General features: G+C 43.9%; 1 protein-coding gene across 2 annotated transcripts in view; it reads right to left on the reverse strand.

Moving 5' to 3' along the window:
* Positions 1-3597: 3597 nt before the first annotated feature.
* The window catches only part of BIN2 (bridging integrator 2), a 210956-nt gene continuing 199088 nt past the window's right edge, over positions 3598-15465 (reverse strand). For both annotated transcript variants that reach the window (XM_085654491.1, XM_085654492.1), the window contains 2 exons: positions 4498-5890; positions 3598-3813 (listed from right to left, as the gene is read on the reverse strand). In XM_085654491.1, coding sequence (XP_085510617.1) covers positions 4513-5890 — 1378 coding nt within the window. In that variant the 3' untranslated portion in view covers positions 3598-3813; positions 4498-4512. The remainder of the gene's footprint in view (positions 3814-4497; positions 5891-15465) is intronic.

Genomic DNA, 15465 nt, shown 5'->3' on the forward strand with positions numbered 1-15465 from the left:
AGTTAGTTCAGCTAACTATAACTCGCGCCCCCGCAATGCACTGCTGATGACGTCACATATTACATCACTCATGACATGGTCAGTGACATCACTGATGACATCATCCGGTGAGTATGTGTTTCTGTACAGTTTTAATATGTTTAATATATATAGGGAAAGGTCTGTTGAAGAATGAGTGGGTGTACAAGTGTGTGAATGGATGATTTTTTAGGTGCGTAACTGACTCTATAAGTGAGTCATTAAATGTATCTTACTGCAGACTAGTGACTAAACTGTGTGAATGTCTGTATGTGTCTGTGTGTTGGTGTATAAGTGGCTGCATGGTTTTATGAATAACTATATGAGTGTCTATATGGGTTATTGATTGGTTGTCTGAGTATCTGTATGGGTGTCTGAGTGTTTGTGTGGGTAGGGTGTGTGTGACTCTATGCATAGATGTGTGAGTGGGTGATTCTATGGGTGCATGGTTTTAAGAGTGCATCTGTGATGGACTGTATGGTTGGATGAGTGTATGTATGGGTGTGTTAGGGATTGAATGTATATCTCAGTGGTACATGTGTGACTAACTACATATGTGAAAGGCAGTATTTATGTGTGTAAGAGTATATAAGTGGGTATATGTGAGAGTGTGTGATTGTGAGAGTGGCTGTATGGATGAGTGTATAAATGCATCTGATAGTCTTGTATGGAGTGACTGTAAGTATGAGTGACTGTACAGGTGAGTGAGTGGAGGTGTATGTAGACCTAAGAGTTAATGAGTGGGTATGTAGTTGTTGGTATTGGAGTATCTATGGTTTTCAAAATGTCCGTCTGAAATTTTGAGTCGGTGTATCAAAGGTTATATTAGGGTGTGAGAAGATGCACTAATTTATCACATGGATGACGTCATCAGTGATGTCATTTGAGATGTCATGAGTGATGTCACTGACCATGTCATGAGTGATGTAATAAGTGACATCATCAGCATTGCATTGCGGGGGCGCGAGTTATAGTTAGCTGAACTAACTATAACAGGGGAATTTCTAGGGTTTTGTACGAGGGAAATGTCCAGCTAACTATAACGCTTCTGAAACCTATGGTTTTTTTCAGTGAATTTCTAAGGTTTTTTAAATGCCAATTCCTAACCATAACGCCCCTGAAACCTTTGGTTTTTTCAGGGAATTTCAAAGGTTTTTTAAATGACAATTCCTAACTATAACGTGCATGAAACCTATGGTTTTTTCAGTGAATTTCAAAGGTTTTCTAAATGCTAATTCCTATCTATAATTTATCTCTAAAGATATCATGTTTAATGATTTTGATTGGATTTCTATATTTTTCCAATTCAGTGTGTCAATTTCATTAAGTATGTTTTTTTTAAAATACTTTTTTATCACCATTTTTTAAACTTATTTTTTCAATTAATTCTTTTAAAAATTAAAAAATATTATTTGAATTTAATGGGTTTTTCAAACATTTTTTTATATTTTTCAAAATATGTTTTTTAACTATATGTTCAAAACTTTATTTTATATATTTTTTTCTCCATGTTTTTGGATCCGCGCACCCAACGCGAGAGGATCCATGCACCAAACGCGATAGGATGCGCGCACCCTGCGCGCATTACGCCGTTTAAAAAAAAAAAAAAGGGGGGCCCCATATGGTCCTTCTGGGACCCCCTAAGCACCTCTTGAGGGTCAGAGTATTTCCACTCTGCCCCCTTTATATGTTTTACACACTTATTCTCCTTGCTTCTTCAGCCTCGCTTCTACCGAGGCAGAAAATGGCCGCCAACAGTTCCTGGTTTCGAATGTAGACAGACACTCGACAGCCAATTAGCATTCAGCGCGTGATCGGGAGGGTGTGCGCTCAGTTCAGGGAGGGTGCGCTTACGGTGCGGGTAGGGTGCGCGGATCCTCCCCGGCCATAGATATATATGTATTTTTAACTCTAATTCTCTCAGGAACTACTGAACGGACTCACACATTTATGCAAAAGGCACGAGCCTGAACTGAGGACTAACTCTTTGCCAAATTTGGTGTAATTCCGTTCAGCGGTTCGGGCTGTAGCTGCGACAACAGATCCTATGGGAAATTGCAGGGGCCCCCTTTTTTCTCGGCCCCTGCTTGACGAATCACCACGAAATTTTCAGGGTAGGAGTGGAGCGGAGCTGGCCAAAAGTTTGAAAAATTTCACGAAGATTCGTCAACCAGCGCCAGACTTATTGGGAATAGAATGTTGCGGTTTCCTATGGAAAATAGGTCCTAACTATAACTATCTACTGGCGACCGCCAGTAGATAATATATATATATATATATATATATATATATATATATATCATAAACCACGAGTTGCCCCAATGAGGAGGTCACACACGGAGGAGTATACACACACAGCTACCGGCAGCAAGAATGTCAGTCAGCCTTCAGTGTCCACTTGCTGTGACTGCCAAACGCGTTTCGAGCATTGTGCTCTTGATCACTGGCTCTGGCATCAACTACAAAGACCATAAGGCCATGTTTTGCTGACGCCCACATGGGCGGGACTTTTTGATTTAAATAAAGTTGTTTCCGCCTCAATCTGCTGTCCGGATTTTGTTGAGCAGAGCCAGTGATCAAGAGCACAATGCTCGAAACGCGTTTGGCAGTCACAGCAAGTGGACACTGAAGGCTGACTGACATTCTTGCTGCCGGTAGCTGTGTGTGTATACTCCTCCGTGTGTGACCTCCTCATTGGGGCAACTCGTGGTTTATGATATATATATATATATATATATATATATATATATATATATATATATATATATATATATATATATATATATATATATATATATATATATATATATATATATATATATATCCACTAAAGAATTCCAATGAGGTGCACACTCAGAAGACAATTTGCTCGTGCAGATTTATTTCTCTTATTTCTCAGTTGCTACTTGTTTCGACAGTGAAACTGTCTTGATCACACATGTATATATATATACACATATGCATGTAGGGAACTCTGTGAAGTTCCTAAGTTTTAGTTGGCGAACCACTCCTTTATATGGAATACTATAATATTCTTAAATCTCCTGTAAATCTAGCACTCTCCTCTATACTGAATTGTATCGTTTGACATATATATTTTTATGGGGTATGAGTAACACGCATCTGAAAAGATGGACTCCTAGGATTCAAACTAATAAGAAATTGAGTGTATATCCCACTATCATTACTTTGTAGACAATGCATTTTGTTGGATCAAGTAAACAAAAATGTAATATTCATACATTATTACGATTACACTTTTGTCCGCTGTTTTGTATTCTGATAAATAGTGTATTCCATGCTCCGTTTCCAGCTATTTGTCAGACTAAAAAGTGTCTGAAGTTGTACGCCTTCCTATAGCAGCAAGAAAATACTAACCTCATTATTTTCTTTGTGCCACGGGTGAAGAGGCCAGGCACCTCTAAAACAAGCCCAAAGTGTCTGTATTTTAGGTGTAAGTGTAGTATTTTAATAAAACATTTTTCAAAGTCAATAGTATTACCATAGTATTACCATATGTCTAGGAGAAAGTAGTGCATTGTCCACTGGTGAAATGAATGACAATTTAGAAACAAAACAGAAAATGGATATATCTTTAATTAGGCTTATATTTTACAAAAAATAACATTCTTAAACCGTTCCATCACCCAGAACGCCTTTGGCCTTTTGCTTCTGGTCAAAGAACCCTTGTGTGTCTTTTCTGGACATTTGTTCTTGGGGAGGTTTAAACGTCTGCTGAATTTTGGACATTTTTGCTGGTCATTGTACTTGTGCTCATTGAAGATGCTTTGCTTTCTGGAAAGTAAATAAGGCATACATTGTTGCATCTAGTATTAGGAAATAAGGTATATATACACACACACACACACATTTAGATAAATTACACAAATTCCTCTTACGTCTCAACGTCTAGAATCTCTACCAAGTGGAAGTCCTCTTTCGCAACCCACTCTAATTCTTTTGTGGTCCACTCTCCAGACCCATATTGTAGATTTGGGGCTGCGAACATCTCGCAATGCAAAGAGATATTGAGGTTACTTTCTAAATCCCACAGATCACAATTGATTGGACCTTGGTTTTTAGAATATAATTGTGACCAAGCAATTAGGTCTGCATTAAGTTTGTTTTTGCAAGGGATGCTTGGAATGGTTGACATTCAGTGTTATAGATTTTGACAGCATGGCAGCCCTTAAGAAGCGTAACTCAATCAGCTAGGGATTGTTAAAGTTTAGCATATTATTAACTAGATTTGCTAAAAGGCTGGATACAGCAATAAGTAAAGATGGATGGATGGACGAATTTCTTCTACGTGCAGTACATATATAGTTCTCTAAAGCATTTTAGCAATCCATATATGGAATAATCTGAGCCAATGATCAAAGCTACTTCCAAAAGAATATTTGTTAAACCGGTTATTTTAATTTCCTACCCTACATTTTTGATTTAGTATACAATAAGATAAATGTTATATTATTATACCTGTTCAGATGTTGGCTAGTTTATTTCATGTATTTTCTTTTCATTTCTATTGCAGTTCACTGTCTCTTCCTGGTTGTTTTCCTGCACAGAACACCTCACTTCCAACTCAATCTTTTCTTCCTCCCTCAAGATTTCAGCTGAAAGATGCATGCCTGAGGGCACTGGATGTGATGACACGTTATCTGAAGCAACGATAGATTGATTCATACAGGTCCCTTTGTTCAACAAAGAGGTGCTCCTTTCCAGGCAGATGATATCTTTAAATGGTGAGGAACAATCTGCTTGTTGACTTAAATCCTCATGGGCAGCCTCTAAAAGAGAAGGTTCTGGAGAGGCATTTTTGTCAGCTGATGTCATTACATGAGCTGGACTTTCTTGAGATATTTGTCCTTCAGATGGTGGATAGGCTTCCTTGATTCGTGTTTCGGATAATTCAGCATGCAAAGCCACAGTTTCTTGTGGTGATGTTGAAAGACCTTTGCCACATTCTTCCGATTCGTGGGAGAGTTTGATGCCTTCTAATGAAATACCCATTTGTGAAGGTTCCAGAAGTCTTTCGTTATTTCCTTTTTTCATCTGGCAGTATTCAATGTCCTTTTCTTTAACTGGTGCGTATTCTGCTTTAGGTAGTTTTACAGCTAGTTTAGAAGGTTTTTCCTGATCTTCAGATGGTGGAGAAAATGTTATGTCTTTGTCTACTGATCTCAAGGATTTTGCAACTTGTTGCTCAGACAATTTTGAAGGTGCGTCTGGTTGTCCGTCTGACAGCCAAGAGGATTTAAGGATTTGTTCTTCCGTTGATTCAGGATGTACTTTAGCTTTTTCTGAGATTTCAGATGATGGTTCTTGACCTTCTGAATTTGTTGACAGCTCTTTGTCTTCTAATGGTTGCAAGGGCAACGTAGCACTATGGAATAAGTTTAAACTTGATTCATCCTCCTTATCTTTTCCTGTATGTCCCATGACTTGTTTTAGGGAAGCTTCAGAGTATTCTTGAACTTCTGCTCCCGATGACTCTGATGATGCTTCATCTTTCATCGCTAGGCAGGAGTCATAGTCTCCATCTGTTGATCTGGTTGGTACTGTAATCAGTTCTGATGGGTCAAAAGGTGTATCACGTTTCTTTTGTAATGGGTCATCAACTTGCTCTTCTGATGATTGGGATGGACTGATTGCTGTACCACTTGCGCCTTCAGCAGAATCTAAATCTTGGGTTTCACTGATTTCACAGGATGTTGACTCAGCTTCTTCATTGGTTGATATAGAATGGTTTTCACTGAATGACGAGGCCGCAAGAGTCAACTCAGGAGTTGGGCTCAAGCTGTACTCTGAGGCTGAAACGGAGATACCTGAAGGGCTCATGGGAGCAGAGATGACCAAAGAACGTCTGTTGCTGCAACAAAAACAGAGCTAGATTTTAGTAACTAGACTTTCATTGTTAGCCAAGCCAATCCATACCAATTTAATTAGCAATCACTGTCTAGCAATTGTGTTTTGAAAATAGCCACTAACATGGTATCAGTCTCTAGCACACAATATCAGCGTGCAGCAGCCCTTTTCCCAAACCATCCCAATGGCAATGACCTACTATACATGAATAATGAGTAGGCCTGGGCAGAGTTCTGCTACACTGAACTCTGCGACGTGACCAAAAAATTCTTGGGGTTTTCAAGTTCAGCTCCCCTATGTTGACAGAACGTAAACTGTCTAACTTTTTCTTTGGTCCTGATGAAGCGCTAGGGATCTCCTCCTGAGACCATTAAAAGCGCGAAACATGTCAACCTAGTCTACCTCACTCACACACTTGCATAGCATCTCATAGCTACTTAGGGCCATTATAACCCTCTATCAGCCACTACCTTTTGGTTTTTTAACCATGACAGAGGGATATCTATAATTAAATCTGATCATCACAGATACCCTCTAGCCACTTTTAATTCACTCATAATTTCACGAGCACTACCTCGCACTCATCATACAGCGTAAAAACAAAAAAATCTTCTCTAAAGTGACCCTTCGGGGGACCCGTGGGGCATAGCAGTGCCGGTTTGACGAGGGGCACCACCCTATGATGAAGCATGACATCCCTTGGGATGTGTGAGGGCACCAAGTAAAAGTCATCTTGACTTCCCCTCTTATCTCTCTAAAACAACTCATTTACACTTCATTTTGATTGATATGTCTTTTTAACATCAGTTTTTTACATGACTGCATAAAGCAGGAATCAAAGTGAATCCACAACAGACATTATAATAATAGTAGTGTTTTGTATCACGCTTTATACTCCGTGTCTCTCATTTCTAAGCACCCTCAACATCAGGGCTTCCGAAGGGATAACTTAAGATGGCTGATGCCAACCTAGGTCAACGTATGGGCAAAAACATTGCTAACCACTGGACGTATATGGACCCTGTACAAACCATGGATGCTGAGGGTTGCTCTGCAACCATAAAAACAGGACATCACAATTACAAGGTTGTAGTTACTCCAATTTTGTTGCCACACTTTGCTAACAAATAGTTGAAAATGTCACATTTCTAATAATGGCCGGTTTGGGGACTCACTTCTCGTTGTCTACCACCTTGTGATTTGGAGATTTTTAACCAACCCTGTTTAAAGGTTGGGATTCTAACCTTACAGTCATATAATTCTCCATTGGGTTTAACACAAGTAATGTTTTCCTAATGTTACCAATTAGTAATCTCTGTTACCAAAAGTCCAAGTTTTGCTCATCACAGTCCTGGTCCCCAACTTCTCTCCCTTCCCTTCCTCTATGCCTGGTGTCCAGGATAGTCCTGGCATTGATGCAGGAGGACCTGGTATTGGGGAGGGGATTATGGATAAAGGGAGTGGTGGCCAATGTAAGGGACAGAAGGAAAAGATCCAGCGTAGTGGATTGAGGGAACAGCAAACAACACTCCTCCCTTGTGCGTAAATACTGCCGTCTGTTTCGGGATAAAGATTCACCTTTGCATAGGTTCCTACTGTGATGAGTCAAGCAGACAAAGTGGTAATGGCACTTCCACAGCATAATGCTGGTTACTAGAGGATTTACTACTAACCAAGGGATGAGAATCAGAGACGAAAGAGCACCACAGACATTGACTTGCAAGGATATTGGACAGCGCTACTGCTAAAAATAAGACGTTTCCCGCATGCTGAGAAGAATCTACTGTTCTGAATTCAAAGAGTGTTTCCATGTTTCAAAGATGCATTTTCCCATAGTGGCACGTTCACCACTTCCTAGGCTTCTAGTCGCTTTATGTTTTTGGGCAGAGTGCTTTCTTCAATTGTGGGTTTAGCCTAGAATTTTGATGAGGTCACGGGGAGAAGATATTAAACAGCCTTCTGGCCCATGTAGACATTAATGACCTGGTTTAATGGGACGAGGGTTGTGCCCATGTCCCAATGACTACTGCATGAGGACTGGATCTTGTGCCCTACCAACATAAGTTATGTGATTGATAAGAGTGTTCTGGGTTAACCTTGTGGGGTGGCACACATGAGGCTCTATGTTTGTTGATTGCAGCTCCCCTCAAGTAATTTGCCAATAGCACTGATGTCGTTTTTAGGTGTCGTCTGAGACAGCGCTTTAGCGCTGTTCTGGCGAGACTTATAGTAAGCACTTTTGGAAGTGCAAACAGTGCTTTCCAGGCCTCCAAATACAGTGCATGTGCCCTGGGCGCGCGCACCATTTGGCAGCCTGAAAAGCACTGCCTGATCACTTGCTTTGATGTCCTCAGTGAGCCGCGGGGCCACTGAGGACATCAAAGTGCACACCATTTGCCACCCCCTTCTTGTTATCAGCATGGCTCCCTTTCATGAGCGCTGCCCTGGTTCTGCTTTCATTCTTGTATTTATTTACCCTGCTCCTCCACCCCACCACTCTCCCTCCCCCCTCCATTTCAATCAATCATGTTTATGTCTCGGTAATTGTGTGATTTATTTTCGTTTGTTACATACTGCATTCTGTGGTATTTTCTGCTAATTCCTGACTTTCTCTCTCTACCTCCTGGTTTATTTACTGTCTCTCTCTATTTCTTCATTAACAGTATCTTTCACCATGTTAATTATCAGACGTCGTGTTTCTCCTCTGTCTGTTTGCGGAATCTCCTTTTAACACCAGTCTCCGCTCTTCACAAACTGAAGCGGAACAACAGACTCCAGCAGTCGGGCGTAGGGTTCGGTAATTATGTGATGTATTCTCGTTTCTTACGTACTGCATTCTGTGGTATTTTCTGCTGATTCCTGACTTTCTCTCTCTCTATCTCCTGGTTTATTTACTGTCTCTTTCTATCTCTTCATTACGGCAGGGGACGTGTACACTATTCTCGGTTGGTCACTACTACTCAGCTCTGGAGTAGTCACCAGAGCACACATTCGCTTTGGGGCACTGTCCTTATTGTGAAACTAATAACCAGAATCGGGGTGCTGCATCGATCTGCAGTGGACACTAGTGCACCAGAGTCACGGTGCTACTCAGCTCTGGAGTAGGCACCAGAGTACAGATTCACATTGGTGCACTGTCCTTATGGTAAAACTAGTGTACGATGATCAGGGTGCTGCATCAATCTGCAGTGGACACTAGTGCACCGGTGCCAGTGTACTAACATGCTCTGTGGTGGACATTAGTGCGCGGAAGCCATGTGCAGCACTACTTTGGGCTGGACACTAAAGCACGTAGTGATGTTGCTGCACTGCTCTGAAGCTGACATTTGTGCACCGGAACAGGGTGCTGGAGTGTTCTAGGGTGGATACTTGTGCACAGTGGCTAAGGGGGCTGATTCGTGTGTGGTAGGAATTAGTGCACGGACGACGCATACAGCATTACCGTGTGGCTGACTTTTCTTTTTGTGAATCTTTTATATAGCGCGAACTCGACCCGAAGGTATTGGAGCGCTGTACATGAGCACCGTATTTACATTACATATTCAGGCACAGGGAGATTACGTGATTTACTCTGGATCACAGGATGTGGACGCGACCCTCGAGGCTCAAACCCTGAGTGTGCTGACTGCTGTACGCTGGTCATTATTGCACGGGGTCCAGGGTGACGAACTGCCGTGGTCACTAGTGCAACTGAGGCAGCATCCTGTACCCCTTTGGGGTGAGCACTGGTGCGCGGGAGGCAGGGTGCTGCTCCGCTCTGTGGTGAGGCCGGTGAGCACCAGTGCACGGGAACCTACGAGCTGCATCGTCCTGGTTGAATACTCGTGCACAGAAAACGGAGGTGTCTGACTTTGATCGGCTGTGTAAGGATGAAGGTCCAGGGACTGTGTCTAGCCTTCCTCGCCCTTCCTTGTAAATGCACGCAGGGCCACTCCTCTGGAGCGGCTCGTATGTCTTGATTTAAATTAAAACCAGCCGATGAGTATTTTCCACACACTGACCTAAATGTCTCACCCCTGCTCTTAATGGAAAACTACAGCGTTTGTATTTTTTGTAAACATTCCCAGCAGAGAAGAAAAGCAAACGTCACACTTCGTTGTGAATCCCACGTGCAGGAGAAATTAAATCTCACAGTTATGTTTGCAGTATGGTTAAACCTGCACAAACAAACATCATATGACGCGACCCCGAGGCTCGAACCCTGGTTTCCAGCACCAAAGTCAGTTTCAGGGGAGAGGTATGTGGTCCGTCGGCTAAACTGCCAATTTTGGTGCTGGAAACCAGGGTTCGAGCTTCGGGGTCGCGACCACATCCTGTGATTCTGGGCAAATCACTTAATCTACCCATGCCTAAATATGTAATGTAAATACGGTGCTATGTAAAGCGCTCCAATACCTTCGGGTCGAGTTCGCGCTATATAAAAGATGCAAAAAAAACAAAAACATAGTTAACTAGTTACACAACCCAGAGGCTTTGGGGACACGCTCTATCCCAGAAGACACACAGCTTAGTTACCCAGCATCACAAGGGAGAGATTTCTAGTCGGATGACAACGCTCTTACAGACATTTAGACCGCACAGCTATCTCTCAGGTTAGCCACGTTTTACATACTCCACTCGAGCTCATCCGAGGCACCCCGTTCCAGTTCTGGGCTGTTACTTAACCGGCATCAATTGCATTCTAAGTTCTGTAGTCTTGTTTGCTTCCATTGCATTCATTTGTTTGTAAAAGGCAAAATACCCTGATTAGTAGAGGAAAAGCGTGATATAGTGTCTTGGATGACATGGAGCCATATGGACACTTTGTTGGTACAGTTTTAGAGAGGTGAGTTATAGCTTCGGTTTCACAAAGGCCCATACGGCAGGCTACATCATCCCACATAAGGCACAGAACTTGGTTTAGACAGCAGCGCTGTCTCACAAGTTTCACACATTGTACTTGTACTTGTGTTTGCTTTAGACAGAGCCATCTTACAGGTGAAACTGAACATACAGGCTTTGACAATAGATAGCATATCTAACAGGGAAGCTTACTGGGCCACGTCTCCGATAGGCACACCACTCTTAGTTGACACCAAACTTAAAAGCTCAGACTTCAGACAGCAGAATTATGTTAATGGCTAGAGCTATTCAACTGTGAAACTGGAAAATTCTAAGCACTTTGCATGATTGATTAAACCTAGTAGAAATAGGTTAAGTAATTTGCTCAGGTTCACACTGTCTCTCAGCAAGAAGCTGTGAACTCCACACTTGGCACCCAGCAGCTCAGTTGCCTGTTCAGTCTTTCCACCACCTTGGCCATTCACAAATGTATAGTGCATATGGAAAGTTAACTTTGGTTACTTTGATTACTTAGTTTTAAGTTATGCAGCAAAAGCTAAGCTTTCATACGGTCTCATCTTTCATCCTACATCTCATTTTCTGCTCTCCCTTCCTTTATCTCTCTTCTTTTTCACTCTAACTTTTATTGTCTTTCTTGCAAATTCCAACGCTGTGCTATGATCGGGAAACTGAGGTAATACGTCATACGGTCATGAACATTTGCACTAACATTATAAAATCAATGTCACTGCACCGATTTTCATATGTAAACCCATAACGCGAGCCATGCTTTTAGCAGTCATGTGCTGAGAATTCCATGCAGTTTTACAGGATCCAGGAATACACTGTAAACCGTTTTAACCAAAAATGGATGACTAGGCGACTTCTAATAGGGGCCAAAATCTGCCACATTCTCCTAAAAGAGGCACATTCCTTACCCTACTGACAGCCTACTTCCACAAACCTATTGCGCCTACTATGGATGTCTCTGGCCCATTTGGAAGTTATCTCGGAAAAGCATTGTGGTGCCATGCTAATGGCCGATGGTACCCTTCATGCATGGTGAATAACAATGACAACAGCTCAGTTATTTTTGCATGGTGCTTAAGGATGCATTTATCATCAAGTCATAGAGAAGTCTTTTTAGGTCAATCCTGGGCAGTGCATGCGCTGCTTTGTGAAGCCTGCTGTATTTAGGTATGGACTTGAAGCTCCGCCCACTCTCTTTTCATATTTTCAATTGGCTCCTGTTACTGTCCTTTAAAATGGTGGCTTTTTTTTTATAAATAGGGTTCGTAGTCCCTCCTGAGTACCGCATTGTCTGCATTTGTAACTTCCTGTGAAGACTGGGACTGGCCTTTATACTTGTGTTGTTGCTCTGTATGTTTTATTTAGTCTGTGAGTACTATTTTCTTAAATGATTTCTCCTATTCCACCCATGACATGTTTTCCTGTAACGCAGCACATATTAATATTTTTTTAGTAATGGTGGCCGCGTCATATTTACAAAACCAGCGTGCACCTTTTAATCGATATTTACATTTTTGGGTATTGCAGTCAACTTACACTATAGTGGCCACGCTAATTTCTTTATTTACGTTGTCAGCGCATCCGCTTTGACTTTAGCAGCCATGCTCCTTTCTTTCTTTACTTTGCCACGGCGGTCTGCTTTAACTATAGTGGCAGCCATCTTTTCTGTTCATGGGAGTACTAGCCAATGGCGGCCGCACACCTGGAGTGGGAAGGCATGCATTTTGCACATAAAGGCGTACTCCCCGATTTCCCGTCCTATGCCGAACACCATCTCACCCCTTTCACTTGCCCCCCCCCTCCCCCACCACCCTTCCAAGGTCGAGAGTTTAAGCTATTGGCATTGTAAACGACAATGCTTTTTATTTATGTGTCAGTTTTCTAAACAGATGAATTCAAGGCATTATCATTTACAATGCCAAAAGCTTAAACTCTCGCAAATGCGAGACCTATTGCATTGCAAATGCTTGTTTATTTTTGGTGACCTAGCAAATCACTGCACAGATAGCCGTGTGCTCCTCAAACAACCTATGTGGGTGGGTGTCAGGCTCTTCACAGTTTGACTCTTGTGATTTTTCCATGAGTGTTTGTGTCTGACCTTGGTGAATATATTGTTGACGTCTCTCTAACTACTAGTCACTTTGCGACTGGGATAGATCTTTCATCGTTTCATCCCATTTCTCTTGTTTTACAGCACCTTGATTCTGTGCCCATTGTCTAGCATTTCCCAACCCGGTGTTAAATTTTTTCAGAGTATTTCTGATCCTATGTTATTTATTCCCAAGCCTCTCTATCCCCAATGGCTGTATGTGCTGGACAACCAACCCTCCTAACTTGTGGACATGAACTGCAGAAGCAACGTGATGGTGTGTGCATGTGCTGTGACACCCCCCGTTATGTGTATGATATGATATATTATGGGATATGTTTTTGTGCAGCACATCATTTGCTATTGCCATGGCCTCTTAATGCTGCTAGTTGTTTGGTGTCTGTAATGTTGTCTGCTGGTTGTGCTTTACTCCAAAGGAAAGTCTCAATATGCCAATGAATTTCCTAGGTCAGATGTCTTCTGCCCACCGGTGCACCAGACGGGGTACGAAGGGCTACCTTATAGAGTGACTCTGAACTTTACTATTTAATCATATTCCATCAATAAATAATCAATAAGGTAAATTGGTTTCTGTTTAAAACGAGAGATTATTACGTTATATCATATTATGTTATCTGCCATTTGTACTGCATTCATTGCTTCTTGGGTAGGTATGTGGGTGTGGTGGCTTAGTGGGCTAATACCTCCAATGTAGTGGTCTGTGTTTGATTTCACGGTTACAGGTTCAAACCTTGGCAGGTCCACTCACCCTTTTATCCTTCTTGGGTCGATAAAATGAGTACCATTGAGCTCGGTAACAATAAACATCCATTATTCAGTGCCATGGTACCCTTCTGGGTGAATGTGCGCTTTACAAGTACACATCGTATGTTGTGTAGCGGAGCATACATGCTTTATTTGTATGGCGGCAGCCTGGAGCCTGCTTTTCTTGTTTGAGCAGTTACACTCTGGTACCTGCGACTGCCCAAGGCCCCCACAGGGGACCACTAAGAGGGCAGCCCTCTAGTGCCACTGGGCCACACCACACCCCCCTCATGGGCAGGGACTCAGGGAGGAGTCCCCCCCCCAGCCGTGTTGCGGCACGCTAGGCGAGCGTCACTTCCTGTGCGCGAGGACAGGGGGAGGTGTATATATGCCTCCCCCACCATCTGGACGTCCTCTTTTTTGCGCCGGACACGCCGTCTGGACACGTTGTTCAGGCTCGCCGGGGTCATCGGCGTGCCGTCGGGTTCTTAAGGTGAGTCAGGGTTTGTTTGCCCCTGCCTCTCTCGGTGTATCTCCGGTTGTTGTGGCGTTAGGCTGTACTGTATATCGGCCGTGGTGGCGTGGCGCCTGAGACCCCAGTGTTGACCCTGATGGTATTGGTGTGTCCGGGAACCAGTCAGGCGGTGTGTGTGGCTTGTTCCCTAGCGAGGAGGGGGTGGGGATGTAGAGGCATTCCATCTTGATTTCGCCTGGCTGGTACCCCATGAAACTTATTGTGTTGGAACAGCAGCGGGGTTGTCACGTGCCCCGAGCGTAGCGGTGACCGTGGGGTTTGTGTTCTGGAGGCCTGTGGTGTGTTTCCCCCGGATGTGGGGTTGTTTGTGGCCGTGGTCTCGACTGTGTTGGCGTGGGCCACCGCTTATGAGAAACTCCCCTACCCCACCCCCCCGCATCACACCTCCCGGCATATTTTGACTGCCAGCAGATCTGGTTTTGGTCCGCTGCGTGTAGACAGTCTTCTCTGAGAGGTTCAGTCCCAGCACTAATGGCAAGATACCTTTGCGGCCGCCGAGTTTTTAAAATGGGGGGGGGGGCTTGCGAATAGAGCTGCGGGTCATAGTGGGGGGGTGCTTAAACAATGCCGGTGACGCAGTGGGCGGCTGCTCAAGGTCCCTGGGCCCCCTGGTTTGTACCAAAGCCTCTAGGTTTGCCCCTCGCTGCGCATCGCATCGGGAGGCAGAGTGTTTGGCGGTGAGTCCGTGCCCTTAGGGCTTTTTTCTGCCCCGACTTAGACATTGTTTTGGGTCAAGTCTAGGGGTCGTAATCAGTCTCTCCGGTATTATCCCCCCCCCTCTTTCTTAACACTACCTAATAGGGTGAAGGGGGCAACCTGGCGGTGCTTTCAAGCGGGCCGGACCGGTTACTGCCAGGTGGAGGGGGTGGCTAGGAGTTGTCTTGTAGGAGGCGGCCCTAGGCACAAGAGCACAGCATGGTGGTTCGCGGCCTGGTGGCGCCTCTCCCGATGTCTGCCAGTTCCGGAGCTCCACGGGGGTCGCGGTGTACTTTGATCCACCCTGTATAAGGTGGCTCGCCCCGTAACGGTCCAGTTGTGGATTAGTCGTGAGGATGTACCCGCCGGCTTCAGAATGTTTGGCTCTCACTGCACGTTACACAGAAAAACTGAGGTGCTTGTCTGGCGTTGGCGGATTAGTGGCTGCATCCACGGGCATCCTCCGTCATGTGGTAGCGGATGTGTGGTGGCGCTGACCGACCTCTTCCGTTATGGTGACTGTGTTTGGACCCCTGCCGGCCATGAGTCCGAGTCACTGGTCGCGCAGGCACATATGTGTGGCCTTGGGTGGGCTGGGTGGTGCAGTAGGCACAATGTTCCCGGTCCGGCCTGAGGTGAGCCG

This window comes from Triturus cristatus, chromosome 4_1 (assembly GCF_964204655.1).
Source record: "Triturus cristatus chromosome 4_1, aTriCri1.1, whole genome shotgun sequence".
NCBI lineage: Eukaryota > Metazoa > Chordata > Amphibia > Caudata > Salamandridae > Triturus > Triturus cristatus.